The sequence below is a fragment of the Manacus vitellinus genome, unplaced genomic scaffold (assembly GCF_001715985.3).
Source record: "Manacus vitellinus isolate BGI_N305 unplaced genomic scaffold, ASM171598v3 scaffold_7_pilon, whole genome shotgun sequence".
Taxonomy (NCBI): Eukaryota; Metazoa; Chordata; class Aves; order Passeriformes; family Pipridae; genus Manacus; species Manacus vitellinus.
In genome coordinates, this window is record NW_021940813.1 from 71,707 (window position 1) to 96,716 (window position 25,010).

The 25,010-nt window shown below is 41.3% G+C and overlaps 1 protein-coding gene across 1 annotated transcript in view; it reads right to left on the reverse strand.

The window, feature by feature from the left end:
* Nucleotides 1-25,010, reverse strand: part of DSCAM (DS cell adhesion molecule) — a 440,753-nt gene that overhangs the window by 38,516 nt on the left and 377,227 nt on the right. The window contains exons 21-27 of the mRNA XM_029964757.1: nucleotides 19,740-19,893; nucleotides 13,350-13,467; nucleotides 12,407-12,570; nucleotides 9,742-9,840; nucleotides 8,995-9,183; nucleotides 6,427-6,717; nucleotides 1,535-1,711 (exon numbers count right to left, since the gene is read on the reverse strand). Coding sequence (XP_029820617.1) covers nucleotides 1,535-1,711; nucleotides 6,427-6,717; nucleotides 8,995-9,183; nucleotides 9,742-9,840; nucleotides 12,407-12,570; nucleotides 13,350-13,467; nucleotides 19,740-19,893 — 1,192 coding nt within the window. The remainder of the gene's footprint in view (nucleotides 1-1,534; nucleotides 1,712-6,426; nucleotides 6,718-8,994; nucleotides 9,184-9,741; nucleotides 9,841-12,406; nucleotides 12,571-13,349; nucleotides 13,468-19,739; nucleotides 19,894-25,010) is intronic.

Consider the following 25,010-nt stretch of genomic DNA (forward strand, 5'->3'; position numbering starts at 1 on the left):
AATGCAATTTTTACAGAAATGTTAGCTAAATACTGATTACTTTTATCAAAAGTACTGATGAATTCTTTCTCACTGCCTATGTTTAAGTGAAGCTCAGATATTTTCCTAAATTCCTATATTCTGAGAGGAAATAGTTCAGAGAAGTCTCATGTTATGCAAAAGCTGTACTGGCCAGTGATCATGAGGGTTCCTTAAGGGACTGTAACTCAAGAATCTATGAATACTTGTAAATTAACCATGAAAAAATAATGTGCACAGCCATCATTTCCTGGAGCCAGGGGGCTTGAAATGTCCTGCTCATTACTGGATGGAACTCCACAGTATTTCTAAGAAGATAACACTCTGTTTCTTCACCACATATTTTTAATTAAAAAAAAAAACAACCCAAACTTCACAGAGGTATATGACTTCTAAGGTTTCAAACGAAAAAGTTATTATAGAAGCTGAAGCATCCAGATGCCCTGATTTGCAGAGCTGTGTGTGAACCATAAGGGCAGTTGTCCTCTTTAATCTGTGAGTTTGCCCATGCTTAAGAGCCCTGTATCTCTTCTTCTTTTTTTTTTTTTTTTTTTGGCAAAAACATCCAAAATATTGTTACAGAAGACAAAATGAGACCCAAAAGAGAGATGAGTATTTGCTAAGGTGAGAAGGAGTTAATAGCTATGATCGTATTTTGGTTAAAATACAAAATATCTAAACGAGTTGGTGGCTCTTGGAAGTAATTAGACTTATTTTTGTAGAGGATAAGTTGCTTTACTATCTTTTCAGTGTGGGATTTGAGAGGCTTTTTCCCCAGCACCTCCAGTGGAAGGTCTGCCATTCTGTGCCAAAATCTACAGTCCTGCAAGTGGCTGCAAGAGTCAAAAACTTGGCTGTGGCTCAGCCAGGTATATTTACTGGAAGATTGATAAAGCTGAATGAATTCACAGATCTAAAACTTATTCACATGGCAAACAACTGAATTTGAATGAGGGTTAGAGAAAAGGACAGATCAGCAACAGTGAAAGGCCAGTGAAGTGTTGCAATAGTTCTGTCATAACACATCAAGGGGAAAAAGCTGTGGCAACAAATCTGAGACTATCTGGCTGTGTTTTCTAGCCTACTAATATATGGCTACTTTCATTTTAAAATTCAGGAATCATGGTTTGCATCTGCTGGGAAACTGAAATTCCCTCATCTTTAGAACATCTGATTTTATCCTTCAAAACAACCCCAGTTTTAGGTTATCAGAACCATTCACAAGGGAAGCAAACACCAGCAAAAAAAAAAAAAAGGAAAATAAACAAACACCAACACACGAGAATTATTTTCTTTTCCCATAATAACAATGAAAACATTAATTATTCTTATAGAAGCCTAGTACCAAATGACAAAGAAGGAATCTCTGTAGAAAACACACACGCTTTGTCACCTCATGTCTATTAGATATTGCAGGAAAATGGTGCCAGCTGGGGATTGAACAGTTTGGTCACTTGTACTTTCACGTTCAGGGACTGTTTGTATGTGGAAATCAGTGCCACAGATCTCCTCTTACCTCGCAGCCGCTTCAGCCTCTGCTCCCTCCTCCTCCTCCTCACGACCAGCAGCATCACAAAGAGCAGCAAGACCCCAACCAAGATACAGGAGATGGTCACCAGCATCTTTAGCCCTTCGTTGGTTGCCAGCCCTTCCTCACTCTGCACAACTGACTTAATGAGTGGAGGGATTGTACCTGAAACAGTGTCATGATATTAGAGGCCTATTAATGAAGACAAAAGGTTGAGTTCGCAGGGAATAAGGCAGGTCATGTGCTCCAGCTGTCTTGCAGAACATTAATAAGGATGTTTCTGTTTGGGGTGGATGATTTGTGTGTCTAATGGCCATGCACACATACCCAGGCACACTGATAACAGGTACTGACTGCAGAGACTCAGAATTTATCAGAAATCAAGAAGAATTGCATTAATTGATTAAGCACAACCATGCCCGTTAAGCAGTCAAATGCTATGATTAATTTTAAGTCCTATTAAATCACTACAGAGCTGTAAGAGGTGTCAGAATTCCTACCTATATATTACTCCTTACTTTGGGAAAATAGCACTGCTGCAGCATTTCTGCTGGGCTTTTCTTGGTGTTTGACAAAGCTCATTTTGTGCCACACACATCAGACCGATCCTTTGCAGAGAAACATTCTCACATCAAGTCTAGGGGTGCAGCAGTGGCAGGGATCTGAAATTCAGATGGCCAAGCTGATACTAATCTGCTAAAGACTGTCTGACATTAAACTCATCAGTAAAACAGGAGGGTAATGCTGGAGAGAAACAATCAAATTTTGAGAGGGAAACCAGGGAAATGAATCTACCAACTACTGGCAGGCAGCTCACTTTTTCATTCTGGGGCATATTTGCATTTTGAATATACCTGGCTTCCTGGTGATATATAATACTTGAACTTTTCAATTCTCTTTTTCTTTACCTCTGAAGGACGTGAGAAGAATGCAGGGCTTTCTGGGGAAGGCTGTTTAGTCATGGAAGACTTCTCCCTCATTTCCTGATTACTATTAAACTGCTGAATGCAACCACAAATGAGCTATAAAATGCATATTTGTTTGGAATGGGTAGGAACACGCAAGTATTGTGAACTGTGATGACTTTGGATGGAAGCTATTAAATTTTAACCGGCTACTGAGACATAAAAGTGGCTCCTTACTTGCTGAAAGGAGAGGAGGGTGACAGAGAAAAACAGGTACATCCTTTTTTACATTTTAATTGCTGCATTAAGTGATATATCTCATTATGTCCCATAAAGCATCAGAATAAAAAACTGGGATATGATGCAGTACAATGTGAGTGCCAGAACCACAGCGAAAATGCAGTATCCTAAGTCATGGGGTTTTTTTCAGATCTATCTGAGTTGCATATAAAGTGTAGAGCAGCTCCCTGAAGAGACGAAGATTAAAAGAAAAGCTACAACCACCCAAACCTTTATCAAGTACTATGGAAAATCTGTTTTCTTACAATTGCATTTTGAATATTTTTCTACTGTTCCTTTGCAGTTCTTCCCCATAATTTTCTTTTTTTTTTTTTTCTTCTAATTTTCCATTTCTTGGTATAAACACACAGCAGGATTTTTTCAACTGAGATTCAGTTTTTGCACTACTCTCAAGGCAAATAAAATTATTAGATGAACCTTCAAGCTCCTGAAGGTAATACTAATAACTGTATACAAATGCTCCTAAACCCTCATGAATACTAAGAGGCCAAAGTTTTCTCTGAATTACAGCCACACAGATCTCTGGCTAAAGACTGTTGGGTTCAAGATTGCCTAAAATTACATCTTGCTTTCCTTAATACTTCGATGAAAATCAAATTATGAGTGGCCTTAATTTCAGCTAAACCTTAAGTGTTTAGGTATGTGATTATCATTATCCATACCTCTTCCAAGTAAAATGTAAACCTCATAACATTTATATCCAGGCAGTTAAAGCTTAATTAAAAATCATGCTGCAGCTTTATATAACCTTCCCATTATCCATTTGTGGCTTTTCAGCAATTGTATTAGGAATTAGCAAAAACTAATCCTGCTCTCCATGGATAGCAACATTTATTGGCATCCTGGGTGCTGGTTGGGAGTGGAATAGCCAAAGTCCTCAGAACTAAGTCCCAGACAAACTGAGAGGGTTTGTTTTGTTTTCCAGGTCAACTCACCTGATTGGTGCTTCCTGGAAGTTGTAATTGGAATGTCTCTGACCCCATTTTCCCCTTTGTTACAGCCCTTCCAGCATCTCCCACTGCACCTCGTGAATTCAGGACTACTAATCTAAGTGTTTTCCCCTGTCCTCACTGCTCTTCACGGTGGGAAGTCCCTTGGTGGGCTGGAATCAATTAGCATAGTTAGAGCAACCATGGAGCTGATCTGATTTAATGTCAGGGCTACTGAGCAGCTGAGGGAAGCTCCTTTGCAGTGCTACACACTAGGGTGCTAAAAATATCTCCTTCAGGAGTGCAAGTGTTCCAAAAAACAAGGGGCAGGGAGGTCAGGAAATCTGTGAGGCAAAATACCCGCGAACGGAGGGAGCACAAAGTCCTCATTAACCCTTTGACCTGATTTCCCACGGAGAGATTTCAGGTGAAGGATGCTCAGCCAGGATACTTCTCAGGAGCTCTGCCACAGGCAGCAATCAGCTCCTGCAGCCCAAAGTGACCCAAACACCACGTAACTCAAGGATTTCTGCAGAGTTTACAAAGGCTTTATGCTAAGGCTGCTAAAGCTCCTGAGTTTGTCCTCATCTTTCGGTATCCTAGAACTTCCATACACCATATTATCTAATCTCCAAAGTACTATCCTTGTATCTGCTTTATCCCAAGGGCAGCTGGGACCCCTGGAAGCTGGAAGGGGCTAATCTCACATCACAGGATGAATCAAAGGTAGCGGTGGGGGTAACACTCAAAAGTGGAGCTGGCCGAGAAGTTTCCACTGACATGTTTTCTGCAAACAAAAAACTCCCTCTCCATGAAAGCAAAAAATCCCTGCCTGAAGTATTGATAGGAAATGTTGATTTATAATAATACACAATTTCTCAGCTCTGAAGTTCCTTAAGCCTATGCAGTTTACCAAGGAAAAAAATGAACAGGGAACTGTAGGGACAACTTTTGGTTTAGAAATATTTATACGAAATCTCTTATGTGGGAATGGACTATCTTAATTTTCAATAGTGATGATAATAATAATAGCAACCAGTTTATCATTTCCATTCTGCATCAAAGGTAACAAATTTAGAAAATCTGAAAACTGAAATTTGCTTTTCCATCTGTTTTTGCCCCTCTTAACCTTGGGGTCAGTATTTGAGATCACACTGCCTCTCTAAGGCACAATATAGTCCTGGCAAAGCATGTCTGACAAACAAAACCAGCAACATCATAAATGAGAAATTTTCCAGCTGACCAGAAGCAGTGGCCCAGGAAATTTAATGCTACAAATAGTTTTCACTGTTTCGTTTTCTCTCTTTTAAAGATGTCGTACAGCAACATCAAAAAATCAAAGAGTGTGTGGTCACAGTGTGTGAAACCAAGGTAAGTATCATCACTCAATCAAAAAGCAGAGCCTGACAACATTTGAAATCAGATCACTGCAAGAATACATCTGATTTCAATGCTATCAGTGGGAATTTAAGGCTCTGGACCTGCATTTTCATACAATCTCATTTTAAGGTATGGCTTGTGTGCCCCAATCATATAGATGGAATGATGTAAGATGTAATGGCTTAAGATGCTGAGGTTTAAACCCTGCCTGAGTCACATCCCACATTTCTGACTGGGAATAGTCCGTGCTCTGCCCTGAGCTGTACGTGAGGAGTGATGGGACAAATCTGTGCCAGGGAGATGTGTTACCAACACAGAGTTATGAACAATTACCAGCTTGGTGCTGTCACTGGACAACCATCAGCTCTTGCTTGAACCTGCTCACTGGTTCTGTTGGTTAATTTAACAGTACAGATGTCGCCAAGTGGTTGCACAACACGGCACAATATCCCTGGCAACACAGCAAGATTTTTACACTGGATGTCTCCAGAAAAGCTCTGGCAATTCACGCTGGAGCAATTCAAGGGAATGCCATCTGGAGCCATCTGTGCTGCCTTCCTGCCAGGAGTACAGGCATCTCCCACCACAGGGCCACCGGGAGCACACATGTGCCACCCTCCCTTTCCACAAGCCTGCCAGGAGATGAGCTGGGGTGACTGACAAGCTGGCATGTTTGCTCTTGCCCTCTTGTCCTGGATTTTGAAGGGTGGGCAGTAACCCCTGGCAGAAGGGCAGGATGCAACAACGCCTGCCTCCCCTGTGCCCTGCTGCCGGGCATGACCGAGCCATCTGTCATGGCCATTAGCTTCACTCTCCCCTGTCTGTAAAGCACTGCCATTGCTTTGCCCTTGGAAGATGCTTTCCAGAGGCTTTCCCGGAAGACAAGCTCCGTTGTGTCACATAATGGGTTTTGGGCAGTGTCACAAGGACACTGTCGCACGGAATATCGAGGAGGCCACACACCCCCTGAATGGCTGCAGGAACCAATTATGTGGGAGACAAAAATTTCATGGAAGAGATGCATGAATTACCACCAAGTGCCTCTGTAACCACTGGAACTAATGACACTTAGTGTCCTATGATTACGTGTCTTATGGCTGATTGACTTCAGTGCCGGAGCTTTTCCACAGTGACAAATAAACAATTCCTCTTCTCTGCCTGGCAGCCCACTGCCATGAAATCAGGAGACATTTCACATCCTTGAGACCTTAACCTCTCTGACAGCACGGCTAGCAGATTTAAAATGGGGCTTACAAGGGGAAAAAATGGAAGATGAGAAAAAAAAAATAATTAAAAAATAGGAAGGTTGAACTTACGAAACTTGAGTAAAACAGTTTGTGAGACGTAAATAAAATCAAATACTTACTGCCATCGTAATTGAGTGTCGCAAATTTGGCTTGTTTCTCTGCACAGCCAGCACTGTTGCACACTCTCATCTGCAGCTCATACCAGGTTGCCTCCTGGAGGTCATACAGGATGTAGGACTTGGACAGGGATGTCCTCTGAGCCGTCGTCCAGACCGTTGTCCCAAAGGGCCGGTATTCCAGGGTGAAGGAGGTGATGGGGCAGCCCCCGTCATTCCAGCCTATCAGGTTCAGCTTCACTCGTGTGGTGTTGATACTGGCAAAGAGCTCTTGCTCCTTGGAAAACTGTGGCTCTGGAAGCAACGGTATAATTCAAGTGAAATGCTTAAATATTACAGACAAAGGGCTCTTAAATGATAAAGTTAAGAGAATAACTTCTAGGATGCTTTTAACTTTATCTTGAACTCAGTAGCTGTATATTTAACTTCTCCCACTCCTCCTTCTTAAATGTTTTTTTCACACTTATGTGCCAGACTCACAAACTCAGATTTCCAAATCTACAAGTGAAAAAAAATATCCACAGGTCTCCAGATGGACCTGACTTGCTGGTTTGCATGGTCTGGCATGGCTTGTAAATCTAGTGCAGACACTTCATAGCAATAAGTGCCCCTGCTCACTGCTATGAAAAAAAAGAAAGAGTTCAAAACTTCCTCCAAAAATACTACAAAAGGCAAATGCACTTGAAGATTGTCCATTGATGCTCCAGTCTTCTTTTGAAGTGGCTTTTGAACAAGGTTTTTTTGCAAGTACAGAAACTTTCATTTGCCAAAAATGACAAATTTTAAGAACTTGCAAGAAAAGAACAGCGATTAAAAATAATTATATGCTAACATTGCACATGACATATATGAAAATAATATATATTTTGAATTTTGCATTTCTGAGTTAAAATGTTTCCATTCAGAAAGGGAATGACATTTTTATTTCCTTGCCACACTTTGGGCTCAAATGATGGTTTATGATTAAAGTTTTTTTGACAGTTCTACATAAGACAGGAGTAATGACAGTCAAAATGGTACCTAAGAATTGAAACAGCAACAGTAGATGGACAAGGGAGATCATCAACAAGTGTAATTTAAATTAAATACTGTTGCAGAGTATTTAAAAGTATTATTACAAACTGTTCAGCAAACCAAGTATCTTTACTATTGGAAGCTACACCTAATGTAGTGAAAATTATCTGTAATGTGCTATTTTATTTTCTATAATGAAGCATAACTTTTCCAAATAGGGGTATTTTTGGCATTCTTGTACGAAAACATAATCTTTTCTGAACTCTGTAGGAATCTAAATGAAACTTGTAATTCCTGCCATGTGTTAAGAACTACTTCAAATTGTCCCTGTTAACAGCTTAGGATAGAGATGCTTCTGGAGCTTTAATATGAAGGAGAGTGATCTCAGACTTCTAAATAACACAGTACCTGTTCAGTCCATAACTGTTACACAGGTAAGTTTTCAGGCATTTATATAAAATCCCAGAGAAACTCAAAAGGTTGGGAGATCTGCTTTCTCATGAACCAATGATCTTAAAGATCTTTTCCAATCTAAACAATTCTGTGATTCAGATGTTATCTGAAGCATGTTTAAATTTTACATCTCGTGCGAAAAGAAACATCTAATGAAAATAAAAAACCCTCAAATTCTACTTCTCCAAGTGTCCCTTTGCTTTAAGGTCAGCAGATGATTCTCCCTGACCACGACAATCTCAGGACATTTGTAGCTAAGTTTCAGTCTCCTCTGAGCTTCAGTAAGTCCTGCCACTCACACCCACCCTGCAACAGCACTGGTGTGATGGAGAGCATGGAGAAGGGCTGACATTCCTACCAAAATAAACTATTTTTACTGTGAAACTGCTACCAAGAGAGAGTGTTTCTTACAACTGGAGAAGAGACTCAAGAGGAGGTGACCTTCAGAGCATTATGCAAAACTACTGCACTATCTTGTGTTAAAGTGCCCCTTTAAGTGGGTCTGTAGCCAAATTTGCTCGTAGTTCTGACACATATTTCCAGTGTGGAACTTCCCTCAGCAACCAGGACCAAGAGACCCAGTGCTGAGCTAAATAAGAATTTCACAGATTTTGGTTGTTTTGCCTTGTAGAACTTGATGTAAATTTTTCCTTTATTTTTGACACTGATCCTGCTCAAAGGATGCTATTTGCATGGCTCCTGCAATACCAGCTTGGAGGAGAAGTAAAACATTGGCCCCGTTTCCTCTATACATAAATTTATTCCCTGTCTTCTTTCAACATCCAAATAACCCCCTGAACTTTTATAAGAAGAGAAGAAACAATTTCTTCATGGCAATAAAGCAGTTGGAATTGCTATATCCCGTGGCAGGGGAGACACTCTCTGACTAAATATCACCCAACCCATCTTAGAAAAAAATTACTGGAGAAATAAGGATAGAACGTCAGGGCTTAAAGCCCTGCAGGGACAGCCTCTTCTCTCACAGCATGGACACAACTGGAAATGCTTCCAAAGCCAGAAATATCAAATATTCAAGCCTGTCTTCTCATCAAACCAAGACCTGCAGCAGGATGCCAGAGCTTTAGGGGATGGAAATCCATGTACCTTTTCCAAGTGTCTTGGCCTCGATGATCTCACTGATGCGTCCCGGCCCCACCCCGTTCTGGGCAGTCAGAGTGAACTTGTACCAAGTGCCACATTTCAGTGTTTCCAGCCTGTAGGATCTCTCACTGGGGCTAATGGGAAAACTGCCCCACTGCTCACTGTTATCTTCAGAGTACTGCAAAATATAACCTGGAGGAAAAGCACAGATGGCGGCGATGAGCTGGACACGAACCACAGACTCTTCAGGTAATCAATCCCACGAGTCATTTTAAAGATCTAATAAAACTGGGAAAGTCCCATTTGCAGGAAGACATAAAGCTCCCCCCTGACTAAAAGATAGGCAATGCATTTTTCCCCATCCTTATAACAGCTTAAATACCATTTTTGTGATCGCTTCAAAGGGAAAAGAAAGGGATAGATATTTCTAAGCACCCTTCAATCAGCAACAACCAGATGATGAACCTGGACCCTTGGAAATGAGTGGTTGGAGATTACATGCCTGGAAAATCAGATAGAGTAACTGTCATAACAGCTGAAAGAAAGTGATTAAATGTGTGAATAAACCACCACAAAGACAAACTGCAATTTACTGAAAGCTGTTATCACGGTGATAGAGCACATTAAGGGTTGACAGCAATACAGATTGCTTTGTTTTTCTGGGTTTTTTTAGCCATTCATAATTATACACTAATCCTATCAACATATGAGAATTTAGTAAGAAGTAGCAATTAACCTGAATTATATTACCTCGGATAGAACTGCCACCGTTGTCTCCAGGTATCCAGGAAAGAGTGATAGAGGAAGATGTAGTTTTGGATACAGTGAGTCTTGGCTGGTCTGGTGGAACTAGATGGGAAAATAGTTAAAAATAGAAAATGCAATCAAATGATTAGACGTGATCTTAATCACTTCTCACAGTCATTTATCAAATAAGTGTTTTGAGTTGCAAAAAAAGCAAATGATTTATGTCAAAGTGTCTGTTTAGCTGACACCCTTGGTTTAAACAAGAGCAGGCAAGCTCTCATTTTTTACATTTAATTTTCTACACAATTTTGTCTTTCAATTCCTAACCTTTGTTCTTCTCTGATTTTTTTTCGTATCTGTCCTGTCAGACTTAAATAGCATATGAGCTACCCAGCCATTCATTTTCATTATTTTTCATATCTGTTTTAGGAGGAAGCTGAAATTTTAGTGGCAGGAAACAGATGTGAAGTTGCAAATGATGCCACACTTGTACCTGTATTTGCATGCCATTATGGCAAAAAATAAAAAGAGAAGGGTGTATAATGAATTTCTGCCACTCAAGTAGGCAGCATAGTTAGATCTGTGATTGGAGGCAGATCCATAACCTCTTCCACAGCACTGAGGTTATTGGTATAAAGAAGACACAGTTTTATCAGCAAAGGCTGGAAACACTTCAGTTCTGCTGCTCTCTATAAACATTATACCTGTGTTTCATCTGTGGGATATAAGAACCAGGTTCTTATGTGTGGTTCTCAGGACCAGCTCCTGACTGAACACAGGCAAAAGACAGAAGTCTCATCTCCCATTTTCCTTCAGAGAAAACTCACTTCCACACAGGTTGGATGAGAGATTGAGTAACCTGGTCTAGGGGAAGGTGTCCCTGCCCATGGCAGGGGGGCTGGAACTGGGTGATCTTTAAGGTAACTTGCAACCTAAACCATTCCATGATTCTATGAAACTCCAGCATGAAAGGGCAGAGAAAGAGCCATGCCACATCCCACAAAGTTGCCCAGGATAAGAAAAACTGGAACTGGTAAATAGGACAGGGAATTGAGACTGGAAATGGGACTATAAACTGTGACAGTTTAGGCTGAGGCTAAGTAATCCCAAACTGTAATCCCAAACTGCACCAGTGTAGAGTGGCTGGGTTTCCAGAGCTCAGGGACAGGGAGTGGCAAAGCAATCAGCTTTCTTTTCACCTTGACAACTCTGTCATGTGCCAATATGATCATACACTAGTTATGGTCTGGGGAGGTCATCTTAGACTTCTGCCTGAATCTTTAGCTGGCCCTGTTGCAGAGATGAGGTAACCAGAACCATGGCACAAAAGCAGTGAGACCATGGAGGATGATGTTTGAAAAGAATGGCAGGTGAAACTTTAAAGAGCTGGGAGAAAATTTATTGGAGCCCTGGAGGGTCAACATTTGCTAACACATCACTCAAGTGTCTTCTAGACACGTGTGACTAGAGACCTGCAAGCTCCTCAGAAACACAGATAAAATGGAGCTTTGCTGCCTTAAGAACAAGAAGCGAGGCATGGACAGTGTCCATCAAGGAGAAGGATGAAGAACTGGGATTTAAAACCAGGGAGCTCATGCTCAAGTCAGCAGATTGCAAAATAATTTGAATGCTGATATAAATCAGAGGCTGCTGGTTTGCAGCTGTGGACTAGTTCAGAGAGTAGTTCATTTTGCTGCCCTCACAGGGCCCAACAGTGCTGAAGAAAACCAAAGAGACAGTTTATACTCTGAAGGAAAATTCTCTGTGTGAGATGGATTTGTTCTGTTATTCTGACTGACTTGGCTGACTCCATGGAGAGAGACTGCACACACTGCACTGGGAAAGATTTATTGTAAAGCCTTCCATCACAGCTTCACCCTATCTACAAAAAATGGTGGTCCCACATATTAAATGCCACTCTTTCTCTGTCCCTCAGGGAAATAATATTGACTTGCTTTTAGTTACTGCAGTTCAACAACAGCAAAGATATACAATTACAGAAGCACTTAATGAAATATAAATATAAGACTTCCATTTGACAGTGTTTTCTCTGCCTCCTTCCTATTGTGGTCATGCTTTTATATGGATCAACACCATCATGGACACACTTCAGGCATTTCAACATGCACACAAAAAGCAGCTGGTGATATGCATTAGTTGAAGGTGTACTGATGTTTCATTTTAAATGCTTCCTCATATCCACCATCAATAAAATTCTGCTCCTCCATAATGAAGTTTCTGTCCAAGGTCTCAGTACAGGGGCAAATTTCTGTTGAGAGCTCTTCAGAAGCTGAAGTAAAGGCCTTCAGGTTTTTCTGAATTTTGTAATATTTCAGTGATATATGTAATTTGTGTAAGGAGAAGGTATAATCTGTTACTTTCTGAGCAAAGAACTAGGAGATAACACTCAGTTGTCAATCCTACAAAAACTCACAAAGAGACTTAACTGCAAGCGTGTGAATTTTTCCACCAAAAGCACCTCTTGCTAGATCATAAAATGTTTATGGCTGAGTCAGACTGACCTGCATAATATTTTATTTATTAATTTAGAAGAATTAGATAGGCATTAACACACATTCACATTAATATTTTACCCACACTTTGCATTACCAACACGTAGCAGTCAACAGTCGCGGTAACAAATACGAGGTGGATCAAACAGCCTTACCTTGTACCTGCAAATTCAAAATGATTTCATCTGATCCCCAGTTGTTACTGGCCACACAGCTGTAGTATCCAGAGTCTTCTGCTTTCACAGTCCGGATGACAAAGCTCCCGTTGCTGAAGATGCTCCTTCGCCCATCAATCATCACTAGACTGGGTGTCCCGTTACTACCTCACAGGAAACAAAGTGCATACATTAAAGAAGTTACAATCAAAATTACTCAGAATTGGATTTTTTTGAAGCAACTAAGAATGGGAAGAAAGAAAAAGGAGGGGGGGAGTTGGTGCGTTCGCTTTAACGAGAGTAAAGGATATTTTCTGTTGGGAAACACTCGCTGTTTGCTTTAAAAATTCACATTATCTGGCCCAAATTTGAGTGAAAATGGAAATTCACTCCTTCCTTAACCACATGCTGTTTCATAGAAGTGCCAAAATAAGAGTAAAACAGCTCCTGGCTGCAAAGTTCATCCTTTATAAAATAATAGCTATTTGTATCAATGCCCACGATGGTTTCACAGCACTGCAGTATCACTGCTTACACCGTGCCTGGATGAAAATTGCTGTCCAGGTGTGCCTCTCAGTGACTCTGTCAAACTGTGAAACCAGAGCTGAAAAGAGAATAACGAAAAATGAAATCTGGGCAAGACATACTGACACACCTCAGCAGGGATCAGTGTATCGGGCATTTTGCTTTCTCAGAATAAAACCATCCTGTCTGCCCGAAGGTAAAACAAAACAGACTCCAAGGTTTTACATTTTGAATGTTTTCCTTTACCCTTTCTTCGTTATTCTTCTACTTTTGACACCTTGTAATCACCACAGCCAATTAGTTCAAGGGATTTCTAAACTCCTCATCTGCCGTGACCACGTCTAAGTGCCCACATCACAACCCTCAGGATTTTAAGGAAATGGGCTTTATCAGAGCTATACATTTAGTTGCTGGTTACCTATCCTTCATCCATTTGACTGTTGGAGCTGGGTCCCCCACGGCTTTGCAAGGGAGAACAATGTCCTTCATCCAGGGAGTCGTCACCGTGCCGCTGAAGGTCAAAATCCTGGCAGGAGCTGGGGGGGAGAGAGAGAGAGAGCAAGAAAGACTGGAGTGAGGTGTCCATTCATACAGCCCTTAGAAGGGAAATACAGACACCCAGAATTAAAGGTGGAAAAGCAAACTAATCTGTTTCAAGCGTTGCTTTTAGGAAACTAATTCATTTTAACTCATAATATTGTCTATTTATTCAAGCACAAATATCAGTTTCAGTATTTGGAAGGAAAGTAACTGAAAGACAGATAAGGGACAGAATGGAATTACTCTTTGTAGAGAAAAAAGAGCAAATCCAGTTATTTGTCATCTTTACTGACTTTTATATATTTCATAGCAGAAATTACAGATGAAAATTATGTCCAGTGGATGCTTCTCTCCAAACTCTCAGTAAGAAGTGTCCACAACAGACAGGTGTCTTACAGAAGCTAAATTATTGACACATAACTGCTACAACAGTTTTGTTATAAAGCAAAGTAAACCTTCAGGTAGGTACAGGTTAATACATTGCAGAGTCCACCTGAAGTCCACAAATATGAACAAACTCTTCAGTCAGTTTAATTTGTGTCAGCTCTCAGATCACCAAAATATATCAAGAAAAGTATCAGTCCTGTAGTTTTAGTTTATAACACAGAAGAACACTGAGGTTGTGTTAGAGGTTCATTTATTACTTGAGAATGATCCTTGACAGAAATAGATTCGCTGTTGGCCTCTAAATATACATTTTAAAGGCACATACTGACTACAGATAGACAAAATACTGTATTTTTAGGCTTGATCTACTTCAGCCATGCACACTGATCAGAATTTATACTTAATAATCCATTTTGCACCAATTAGAAAAACATGAAAATGAGACCCAGCTTCAAATATAACTGGGATGGTTAATCTTGAAGAAAAAAAAAAATCATGCATAAAAGAACAGGCCTTGAAAAATTAAGCAAAATTACTTGAGTAGGCTGCAATGGGACTTGAGATATTCATAAAAAGAATATCTCAATAAAAGATTTCACAGATTATATGATCAGTTTGGGCTGTATTGCCTGTGCTCTCTTCTCACACTGTTGAAGATCAAGCTTCTAGAGAGATTTTTCTCTGGTCAGAATTTTGACTGAAAACTAAAGTAGCTGTTTAAAAATTTAGGTAACAGACAAAGTGGTAATGGGACAACATTATTTTCTGAAGAGCCAAGCATGGATATGTCCTGTCCTGGCTCAACAGCAGCTGAAGATACCTGGCTCCCTCCTTCCAGAAACTCTGATAATTAACCCTGGAAGGAAAGTGCTGCCCTGGAAAAGTTAAACACCAAAGTGACTCAAAGACACTGGTCAGTCATTAAAGCCTCATGAATCTGCCTGGTTTTCCACCAGGGCATTCCTAAGACTACGTCCCCTAGGAAAGATTTACAGAGGCCTGTACTGCCATAAGCCATGGGCTCATCAGCCAAAGGAACTCACACAGAAAAATGCTCAGTGCACTCAGAGACACACACAGTGAAATCCTGACTCTGCTCAAGTGTTAAAAGGCTCAACTGTCTTCAGTGGTGCCTGGTTCTTGTGGCAGGAGGTGCTCACACCATCTTTAAAAAGCAGCAGGAGATGTTGTCAGCTCTGACTATCTACAAAACACATCTGGAACCTCTGGACTGCTTGAATTCCCCATTCCATGCAAAATTCCTCTGTAAAGTCAAGCCTGAAAACTCATTTAAAATTAACTATTAATTATTTCCTCCCTGGCCTTCCCACCTCCTCAGTGTTTCTTGAAATATCCAGCTATTTCCAACTGCTGCCAGTTCCTGTGGGACACAGTATGTGGAATACAGGGATCCTGCTGAAGCCTTCAGCACAACATGGCACCACTGGTGGCAAACTGTCTGTGTTATCCCTTTGCTTTTGATAGTTCTTTCAAAGTGAATTCTTCCTTTAAGTCAAAGCTTGGACATTACAAATTGAAAGTGCAACAATGATGTAGCTCCTGGTTTTCAACATCCTGGTTTTGCTGTGATGGGTGGAAATAACATAAAGCTCAAAGAAGATTAAGTGGTAAAATGACAGGTCATAACCCAGAAGTGCTGATTTCAAATGCACAGTGCACTATTCCTGTGAAAGTATCCACAGGTTTCTACAGATTATCTTATTCCTTTCATGCACTGAGTGCTTTTATAAGAGATCATGGTAATTTTCAAGTCCAATTTTCTTTATAGCTTGACTTCTAATAATGTCCCAAGACTGCTAAAAGGTACACAAAGAAAACTAGAAATGAAATAAATGCCAAGTGAAATCCATCTAAAAGCAACGGGTTTGAAACTCCAACAGGTATTCATGAGGTAAAAATGCCTGGAATCTCACAGACCTCTCCCTTTTGAGCAAAGGGAGTTTTAGGAAGCACGTGAGCAATTCAGCTGCAGAGTTTAAGGGTTTACCTCTGTTGTCAAAGCCACCCACATGCCTACAGACTTCTCTCCAGCCTTTAATTTGATGGATGGCATGGCACTGGATTGGGGCTGTGTCTGTCCTTATTTTTTGCAAATTACCCAATCATTAACTGAAGAGAAAGAGGTGCCTTCACAGAACAGTGCACTCCCTTATGCTAATAAGGTTTTCTGCAGGTTTGTTTGTTTAAATTACAAATCCTATAACCTACATTTACTGTCATAGAAATAGAAATGGGCAGGAATTCTTTGCAAGAGGCTGTAACACAGTTTTTTGGGTGTTTTGTCTTTTCTTTTTTTTTTATCCAGAGGACACAACTGCATTTTAAAGGCAAACTGAACAACAGCTATGACAACCTGTTCCATCCCTTGAAGCGTTCAGGGCCAGGTTGGATGGGGCTTGGAGCAACCTGGGATAGTGGAAGTTTCTCCTCTCAGGGGAGTAGGAATGAGATGATCTTTAAGGTCCCTTCCAACCTAAACATTCCATGGTTTTATGGTTGTGATATCCTGTGGATTCCAGTCTGAAGAACCATTAAAGGAACAGACCACTGAGGTGTGCTATTATCATGTGAGCCCCGTATGTTTTTTAAAAACATTAAACAAACAAATCAGCATAGACTAAGGGGGAAATCTGTTCAAAATTTATGCTCAAGTAGTCTAAAAGAACAGGGAAAACTCAACACTGAAGTCAGAGAGTTCTCCCCAGAGGATCAGATTGCCATGGGTCTAGATCGGTTATCATCATGTGGCCAGCAAATGTCATTCTCCATCAGTCATGGCCAGTAAATAAGAGGAACAAGGTGCATGCAAGGTTCTATGTCTTTTGAATATATTTGATAGGCTCAACCCACGTCTTTCAAGTCAACAATGAAGTGTAATTTGAGGGGCAGGGGCAGAGCTCTAGTTCCAGACTGAACTTTCATTGCCGTGATTATTTTCTGTTTGTTGGGTTTTTTCTTTATTATTTCTGTCAGTTAATTACAGAGAATAACAATCTGTTCTGAGAAATGAAGGCACTAAAGAAAGAAAGAAATGTTAACTTGAATTAAGCTTTCATTTAAATTGGACTATCCATTTCACATCAAACCCCTATCTAGACATTCTCATTGTTCTCAAAGGAGTTCTTAAAGGGGTTATAATTAAGTTGACATAATTCAATTCAGAGTTAACTCTCATTAGCTGTCAGGATGGTATCATTACTTGGACAGTTACTGTGCAGTAAGAGGAGTAAAAAAAGAAGCAAACAACTTCAAAACAAAGGCCCACAGGATGTTTTAGCATTGGGAACTCGTGGCAAAATCAGGCTATAACTGCTCCTAACTCTGTGATGTGCTGTTTGCTTCAGACAAACTGGGGGGTGAGAAAGGTCTTGGAGACTATTAGCTCTGCCCATCCTTCTTCACTGTGCATCCACTGCCCTTGTCACTGATCAGCACTTCCTCCCAGCTCTCTAAAAAGCCCTGTGATGCATTCATAAAGGAAGTCTTGCACATGATACAATAATTTCTAACCCAGCTGCATCCAAAGTTCATAAAATTGCTATCTGCTAGTATTCCTAGTGCCCATCAAAGCCTCCACAAATGGATTATTCACCACTTTTTCCGTCCTAAGTGCATGTAAGAGGCTTTTCCTGAGCATCATCTAATGCAGACTTTATATTGGAGTACCACTGCAAACTCTAAGGTTGACTGGATGCATTCTACTGTCCTTTGAAATAAAGTCTTGTTCAGACTGACCTGTCTATATTGAAGTAATTAATTATTTTTCTTTAAAGTCATGTTGTCTTTTCATAGAAGTTATTTTTAAGTTCACTTATTTGTCATCATGGATTATGTTACATAAGCTTCAGAGGAGCAGAATTAATTCTGGTAAGCTGGATCAGTTTAAGTACATGTGGGTCAAGTTGCAACTTCTCAATTTTTTGGCAGAGAGCAGCTGCATCCCGCAATTCCTCACGAGTAAGGGTTAAGAATCTTGGCACCTGCAGGGTCTGCACTGATCTGTGTTCATCTTTGAACACCTCTCTCTTTCTTTAAATGCACAGGGAATGGAAAGAGAGAAATTCTAGTGCATTTTGTGCAGGGTTTGCCTGCAGCCTCAGCCTATTAGTATTGCACCATTTTGATGGTTGATTGGTTTTATTTTTATTCAAGCATCTATTTTTACACATATTTTTATTTCCTTTTTTTTTTAAATTTCATCACCACACATCCATTCCACACAGGTGACACCTGGACTAAAAAGAGGAGCACACTAAGACCTTTGCCCTGTTTCCCTAAGAGGTTTATTCAAAATATTCCTTCACTGATGTCCTTTATTACCCCTCATCCCTCTTCTAAGATCTCAACTCTGGTCATACTGATGTTCACAGTGCAGTGTGCAGTTATCCTACAAATAAGTCAACAGTGGAAAAGCTCCAGATTTTTCAGATCCTTTGGACTTTTCATGGCCTTTCAGACACACTTCCAGTCATTCCACTAACACTGTGTAGCTACTAAGAGAAAGAATTGTCTGAAAGGCTGTACAAAAAGCGCCAAAAATAAGGTGACTCTCCTTAATTGATGGAAAAAACCCTACAAAAATCCCAGAGCCTTCTCTTCTCCAGGCTGAACAATCCCAGCTCTCCCAGCCTTTCCTCCCAGCAGAGCTGCTCCAGCCCTCTGATCCTCTTGGTGCCTCCTCTGGACTCTCTCCATGTCCTTGCTGTGCTGTTCCCCAGGGCTGGAGAAGCTCTGCAGGTGGAGTCTCAGCTGAGGGGGCAGAGGGGCAGAATCCCCCCCTCACTTGCTGCCCACAATGTGGGATCAGCCCAGGATAAAGCTCAGATAGTTAATCTACCACCATCAAACTGGTGATCTCCCACTCAGACTGGTAGGAATGCAAGATTTCCCACGGTGAGGTTGCTTGCTCTTCCATGCAGAAAGTGCCTTCATGTTGGTGGCACAAGGCTGAAATTCTGCAAAGCTTTTTTTTCTAGAAAATATCTCTCCTCATAACGCACTAGACACTTTCTTTAACATTTCTACATCATTAGACACATGAGTGAAGAATTAGCAGGCATGTAAAACTGCAAAGTCAATTAAATTTTTGCAGCTTTTGGGGTCTGTGCATTACTCTGCTCATAATGGCACAGGCTGTGATGTACCAAGTTGAGTGGGGAAAAGACATCAGTCTGAATACCTCACACAGAGAATAAATATGATGGGACTCTTCTCACTTTCCTGTCTATTTTCAAAGCTAAGGTACTATAATATTGCAGGCATCACTTCTCACAGAACAGGGAAGGCAGAATTCATAGGCCCAAGCACTACCTTTTAATAGAACAACCAGTTCAGCTGGAAATAAATATGCAAGATTTGAGGCACATTATCCCTTCATCACATCTGAAATAGAAGCAGCAAACTTCAAAGCTAATGCAAGTAGAGAACAATTGTTCAGAGTTCAGATATGTTAATCAAACCATTTTATACAGAAGATGGTACTTGCGGAGTACACAAGAGATATAACTAAGGAAAGGAATGATAAAGAAGTTACCTTGTACAGCAAGAGAAAGAAACATACTCAGAGGGGGAGAGATATCATGTAGCCCACAAAAGAAGATAAAAATTGCTCCAAAAAAAGCAACACGCTTCCTTCTAAGGAAGGTAGGACGAGTTACCCCCTCCCGGAGGAGCACGTCACCCTCTCTCTGCTGACTCCAGCAAAAGCTGAGAGTTGTCACTTTTGGAGAGAGAACCGAAATTCGCTGCTGACAAATCCCGCCCTCGGTGAGCGGTGAGGCGCGGAGAGGCCACGTGCCAATTATCACAGTAATTAGCACTGCAAAGCCCTGCCTGGCTCCGGGCAGGGCTGTCACTGTACCTTTGGCCAGCGGCTCCACCGTGATGATCTCGCTGCTGTTGCCTCTGCCCGCGGCCGTCACCGCCACCACCCAGACGCTGTACTGCCGATTCCGGCTCAGGTTGGGGATTCTGTAGGAAAATGAGTCGGGAGAGGCTTCAAACTCGCTGATTACCTGTGGTGGGAGAGACAAATGTTTCCAGACTAAAATAAGCAGCGTTTGGACAATGCCCGCTAAGCTGAGTGCTACAAAGGCTGTTACTTCAGGGTTCTCCTGAATATCAGTGGCTGCAAACAGATGGCACACGGCGATAAACTGAGCAGGCACAGTAACTTGTTGCAATCCATTTATATTCAGTGAATTTGGGCCTATGTCTTGTTTACAGATTGCTTGTATTCAGATTGGGACTTTTATGTGCCTGTTTATTTTTACAGGGTTGGATAAACAATTGAAGGGAACACATTTGACTGAATTTTACCATCAATAGTTCTGACAAAGCAGAACTGCTGCTTCTGATTTGCATCTCCACAAAACTTTCCCAACAGAGGATTCAGTCCTGCATCTACTGTGAAATCTGGAGTTTACTAGTTGAGATATGTCTACTAGAAGCTTTGGTGTTCCTTATTCTTGGCTTTGGTGGCTTATTCCTTCAGCAGTGGGGCGAACCAAGAAATAAAAACCGTGTTCTGTAACAGACTGTTCAAACTCCCCCCACATGTCTAGTTTTGTACAGTCACAGAATTACTTCCATTCAAAGGCTCCCAGCTGAAGGTCATCTCAGCCAGTTAGTTGCATTAGCAGGGAAGGACAAGTGCTGGAAGAAATGCCAGTTCAGTCTATTGTCACACTGTCACTCAAGTGCCTTGGCCGCGGGGCTGCGGCGAAGCAGAGCAGCTGCTCTGCAGTACCTGCTCATCTGTGAGAGGCTCTGCAGCCTCCTTGGAGCAACCTGTGCAAGGAAAAGCCTGGAGAAACATATAGATTCCTGCAGGGAATGTGGCTTTGTGCACCTCATCACATCCCTCCACAGGAAGCTTGGTGGAGGAGAAGGCAAACCTCAACGCTGCTCAGTACAGCCACTTTTATTTCTGATACGGGCTTTGTGATGCTGGTACGTAAAAATAGAGGGGAAATGAAGCATTAGAATGAATAATACTCACTTCCCTGTGCAATGCTGAGCATGGTAACAGCTAACTATCACTCGGCTAAAAATAATTAGAACGTTAATGACGTAGAAAAGAAGATTTTACGAGGAATCAGCATTAAAAATAGTGCATCGCTGTAATCTAAACTTGGTTCAGACTGACAGAAAGTGTGCAAGGAATCTCTTTGATATACAAATAATCTGCTTGTGGTAAAGGCCAATTCCATCTGATTAGCATTTCAAAAGGCACATTGACCTGAAAATATTGGAATATGTAGTCCTTCAAAGTGAATTCCAAATAAACAGGGGATGTTTCTGAGGTATCATTAAACACCTCTCCAGTGTGAATTGGTAGAGTTTCAGCTACTGAATGGGTCAGTGCACTTCTTTGTTCTTGAGCTGGCATCTCCTACAGCCAGGGGAAGAGGGGAGTTCATCTCATCTCATCTGACTTGGGAAATCTAGACTGAAGACATCTGTACCTGAGCCAGACCCCCTTCAGAGACCACGCAAAGGCTTCTACAAGAACACATTCTGTTTATTCCATGGTTACTAACTTTTCTGGGAAGACTGTTTTTCTCCTGCTAAGTTACCCAGGCTAAGCACAAGCCCAAATGGGGACCTTGCCTTATTTTCTAGCTCATCTCATTGCTCCTTTCCTTGTCAAAATGCCAAGTCAGCTTGTCCCATTTAACAGGCATTTGCCTGGGTTCCCACTTCTGATATGAAGAGGTCAGTGCAGCCAGACACTCCTATTATTATGTGAAATACTGCAGCAGGTTTTGAGAACCATCTGTCTTGACATTTATACAGGAATATTGGACAAATGCCCGTAGCTTGACAGGCTGGATCTTTGTGAGGTCGTACATAAAAATTAATGTATTGATCATGGCACAGGAGGCTGAATTTTAATATTCATGAGGCAGCATTTCCTAGGGTTAATTTGAAAGTCAAGCAGGCCAGGCTGTCTCTGGCACTTGGGCTCCACTCATTAATGCAGTTATGTGGCACAGGTTACTTCCAAACCACCTATGGATGCAGCATTTAGGAACAGCTGAACATCACAGAATTCCTCTTTGCTCACTTTCATTCCAGCAAACATCAGACCAGTTAAATTTACACTGGTTTCCCCATGATTCCTGTGCCTTATGAAAGGGACATATGGCTGTCTTTGGAAGCCACTCCTAATGCAGCCAATCTCCTGCTTGAAATGCCTCACTGCCCTGCTCCCCTCTGCCGTGGCAAAATTGTCTCAAAACAGAGGAGCTCTCTCTCCCTGAAACTCCAAAGATGGAAGAATCACAGATTTAGCTTTTAAATGCCTTGTCTTCAATTCCTTTCTTTCACCCACAGAGAACCAGCATCAGTCACACATTTGCATCTATAGCTATTCCAAACGTAAAAGCAATTATTCTCAGAATTAATTTATTAATTGAACCTGGTAAATGTAGCTTCACTAAATAAATGATTCTCATTTTCTTAAAACAAACTGCTATAGCAGAAGAGTTTAGTTTCTAACTGGTTAACATACATCTTCTGTTTCCTCAGCTCACATTCCCTTTTAAACACTTGGGGATGCACCAGTGACAAAGAATCGATTTTCCTTTAAACTTTTGCCTGTCATTTCAATTAGACTAACATGCCAGAGACTTTGATTACACAAGGAGAAAAAAGGCAGCTTTGTCAGCAGAGGGAAGATTAAACAATTGAAATAAGAAATATTTTAAAGGAATGTCACCTTGTCACTTACTGGTCTGTGCATGTGCCAGTATAAAACATGTGCTGCAGTTCTGTCTCAGGAGCAGTAACATGCTTGCTCAAGGGATTTTTTTCTCCTAACCACTATTTTTCTTCAGCTTATAGATGATGGGTTAATTTTTTTTCCGTCTTTAGCTCACTGTCCAGAAAGGACAGGCAGAGATCAATCTCTAAAAAGCCAGTAAGGGCTGTGAAGAATGAAATGAAATGAAATCCAAGTCCTCTATCAGGATGCAGTCAATCTATTTCTCAAAACAGGCAATGGCAAGATATGCTGAGGAACAGCCACTGCAGGGAACATCAATTTCCTCTGATGCAACTTCAGCTCTGCTGGTGTTCATTCCTTCACACACTTTGAAGCAGGATGCCATCTTCTGGCATTTCTGACTCCTTTAAAGCACAATTAAATAGGTAATGTGCATAGATTCTGATGCCTCTGGCTTTTATTTTTGATTGCTTCTTTTATTTGTTGCTTTGTTTGTTGTGGGTTTTTTTTGACCCAGCCTTGGATAAAGGTTGCTTTAGAAAAAATTAAAGAAATATTTCTAACACTTTCCAAGTAATCTCTGTTTCCCAAACAGAGAATTAAGACATATATATACAACCTAGAGTAGCAAGTGTGTTTTCACTGTTAATTTAGGGAGAAAATATGGCCATAGCATCATGTAAAGGACCCTGAGAGTTCACCCAAGTCTCTGTTTCTTCTTTAAACCAGGTTCAACTGTATCTGCTCCATTTCAAAAAGATGTTTTTCCAACCTGATTTTGAAGACTTACAATAAAAAGAGATTTTGCAACTCCCTAGGCTGCACAACCTATCCCATTGCTTAATCTTATGGTTAGAAATCTTTTCTTGTAATCTAGCTCAAGTTTCCTGCTGCATTTTAAGCCCATAGCTTCTTTTCCAGGCTCTTAGGAACATGGGGAATAGATAATTACCTTGATCTTTGCACTAGCCTTTAATCTACATGAAGTTTTTATCATTCCTTTCCCCACCAGCACCCTTATCTTTTTACAACTAAATAACCCTGATGCTTTCAACATTGTCCAGAAATCACATTTTCTCCAGCAGTTCCTCCAAGAATATCTGCTGTTATCCTTCAGGCTCTCGAACGATGGTCCATAGCTTTCTCAAACACAGTTTCCAAACCTGTATTCAACAATTCCAGGGGTTCTCGTTTGGCTTTTCACAACAGGATCATAAAGGCAGCTGATGTTCATCTTGGGATGCACAATAACCTCAAAACCCTCTTCTGAAGAACCAAGCCAATTGCTCTCTACCCAGTACTTCTGTAGCTGATTATTCATACTACCCATTTTCTTGCTAAATTTTATCTCACTTTTTGCAGACCAATTTCCCAGTTCATCAAGATCTGTCTGAATTCTAGTTGTGTCTCCTGTGTACATGCAATCCCTCTCAGCCTTATATCTCCTGCAAATTTAATAGGCAGCCTCTCTATTTCATTAGCCAGGTCACTAATGGAACCACTGCACAAAAGTGGACTCAGGAGAGATACTTGTGTCTCTCCCTCCTGCCCACAACAACAAACCACTGGTTTTGCAGGCTCCCACAGAGCAGCAATCAGTTTTATGTCTGGCCTGAGTTGAATCAGTGAAATGCTGTTTGCATAGCTGGGTTTCTCTCAACAAACATCAGTCCTCTGGGCTTATCTCCGCTGCTACATGGGAGACAGCCAGGCAGTGTGGTGTGCACTCCATCCCAATGCTCCACAAGGCTTTCAAACTTGGTCTCTAGCTCAGTTTTGTACTGCTTTAAATAGCTCTTTTCAAAACAAATCTGCTTTAGCAGTGTGCCCTGACACTGGTCACCATCACATCCTCTTGGGGCCTGGTGCTGCTCCTCAGCCCTTGTTTAATCAGTAGTGCAGATGAGGCCTATGATAAGCACTGAGTCTCATCAGTAATTAAAGTAAGTTTTTCGTTCTGTGTGGTCAAAACACAAAGATCTCCATCTTTTTGAACACTGCCACAGAACTGTCTACCCTGCTCTACCTCAGACCTTTGTTGTTCCTGGAAATCCCAGAATCCCAAAATCATCATGGCTGGAAGAGACCTTCAAGATCATCTACCCCACCTGTCACCCCAGCACCACCATAATCACCCCTAAAACACAACTCTAAGGGCCACATCCCGGTGCCTCTGGAACACTTCCAGAGACAGTGACTTCCCCACCTCCCTGGGCAACTTATTCCAAGGCCTGACTACCTTTGCGGTGAAATGTTTTTTTCTAATCTCTCCTCGTGCAACTTGAGGCCATTTCCTCTCATCCTTTCCCTTGGGACATGGCAGAAGAGCCCAATCCCCCCTCCCTGCCCCCTCCTGTCAGGGAGTTGCAGAGAGCAATGAGGTCCCCCCTGAGCCTCCTCTTC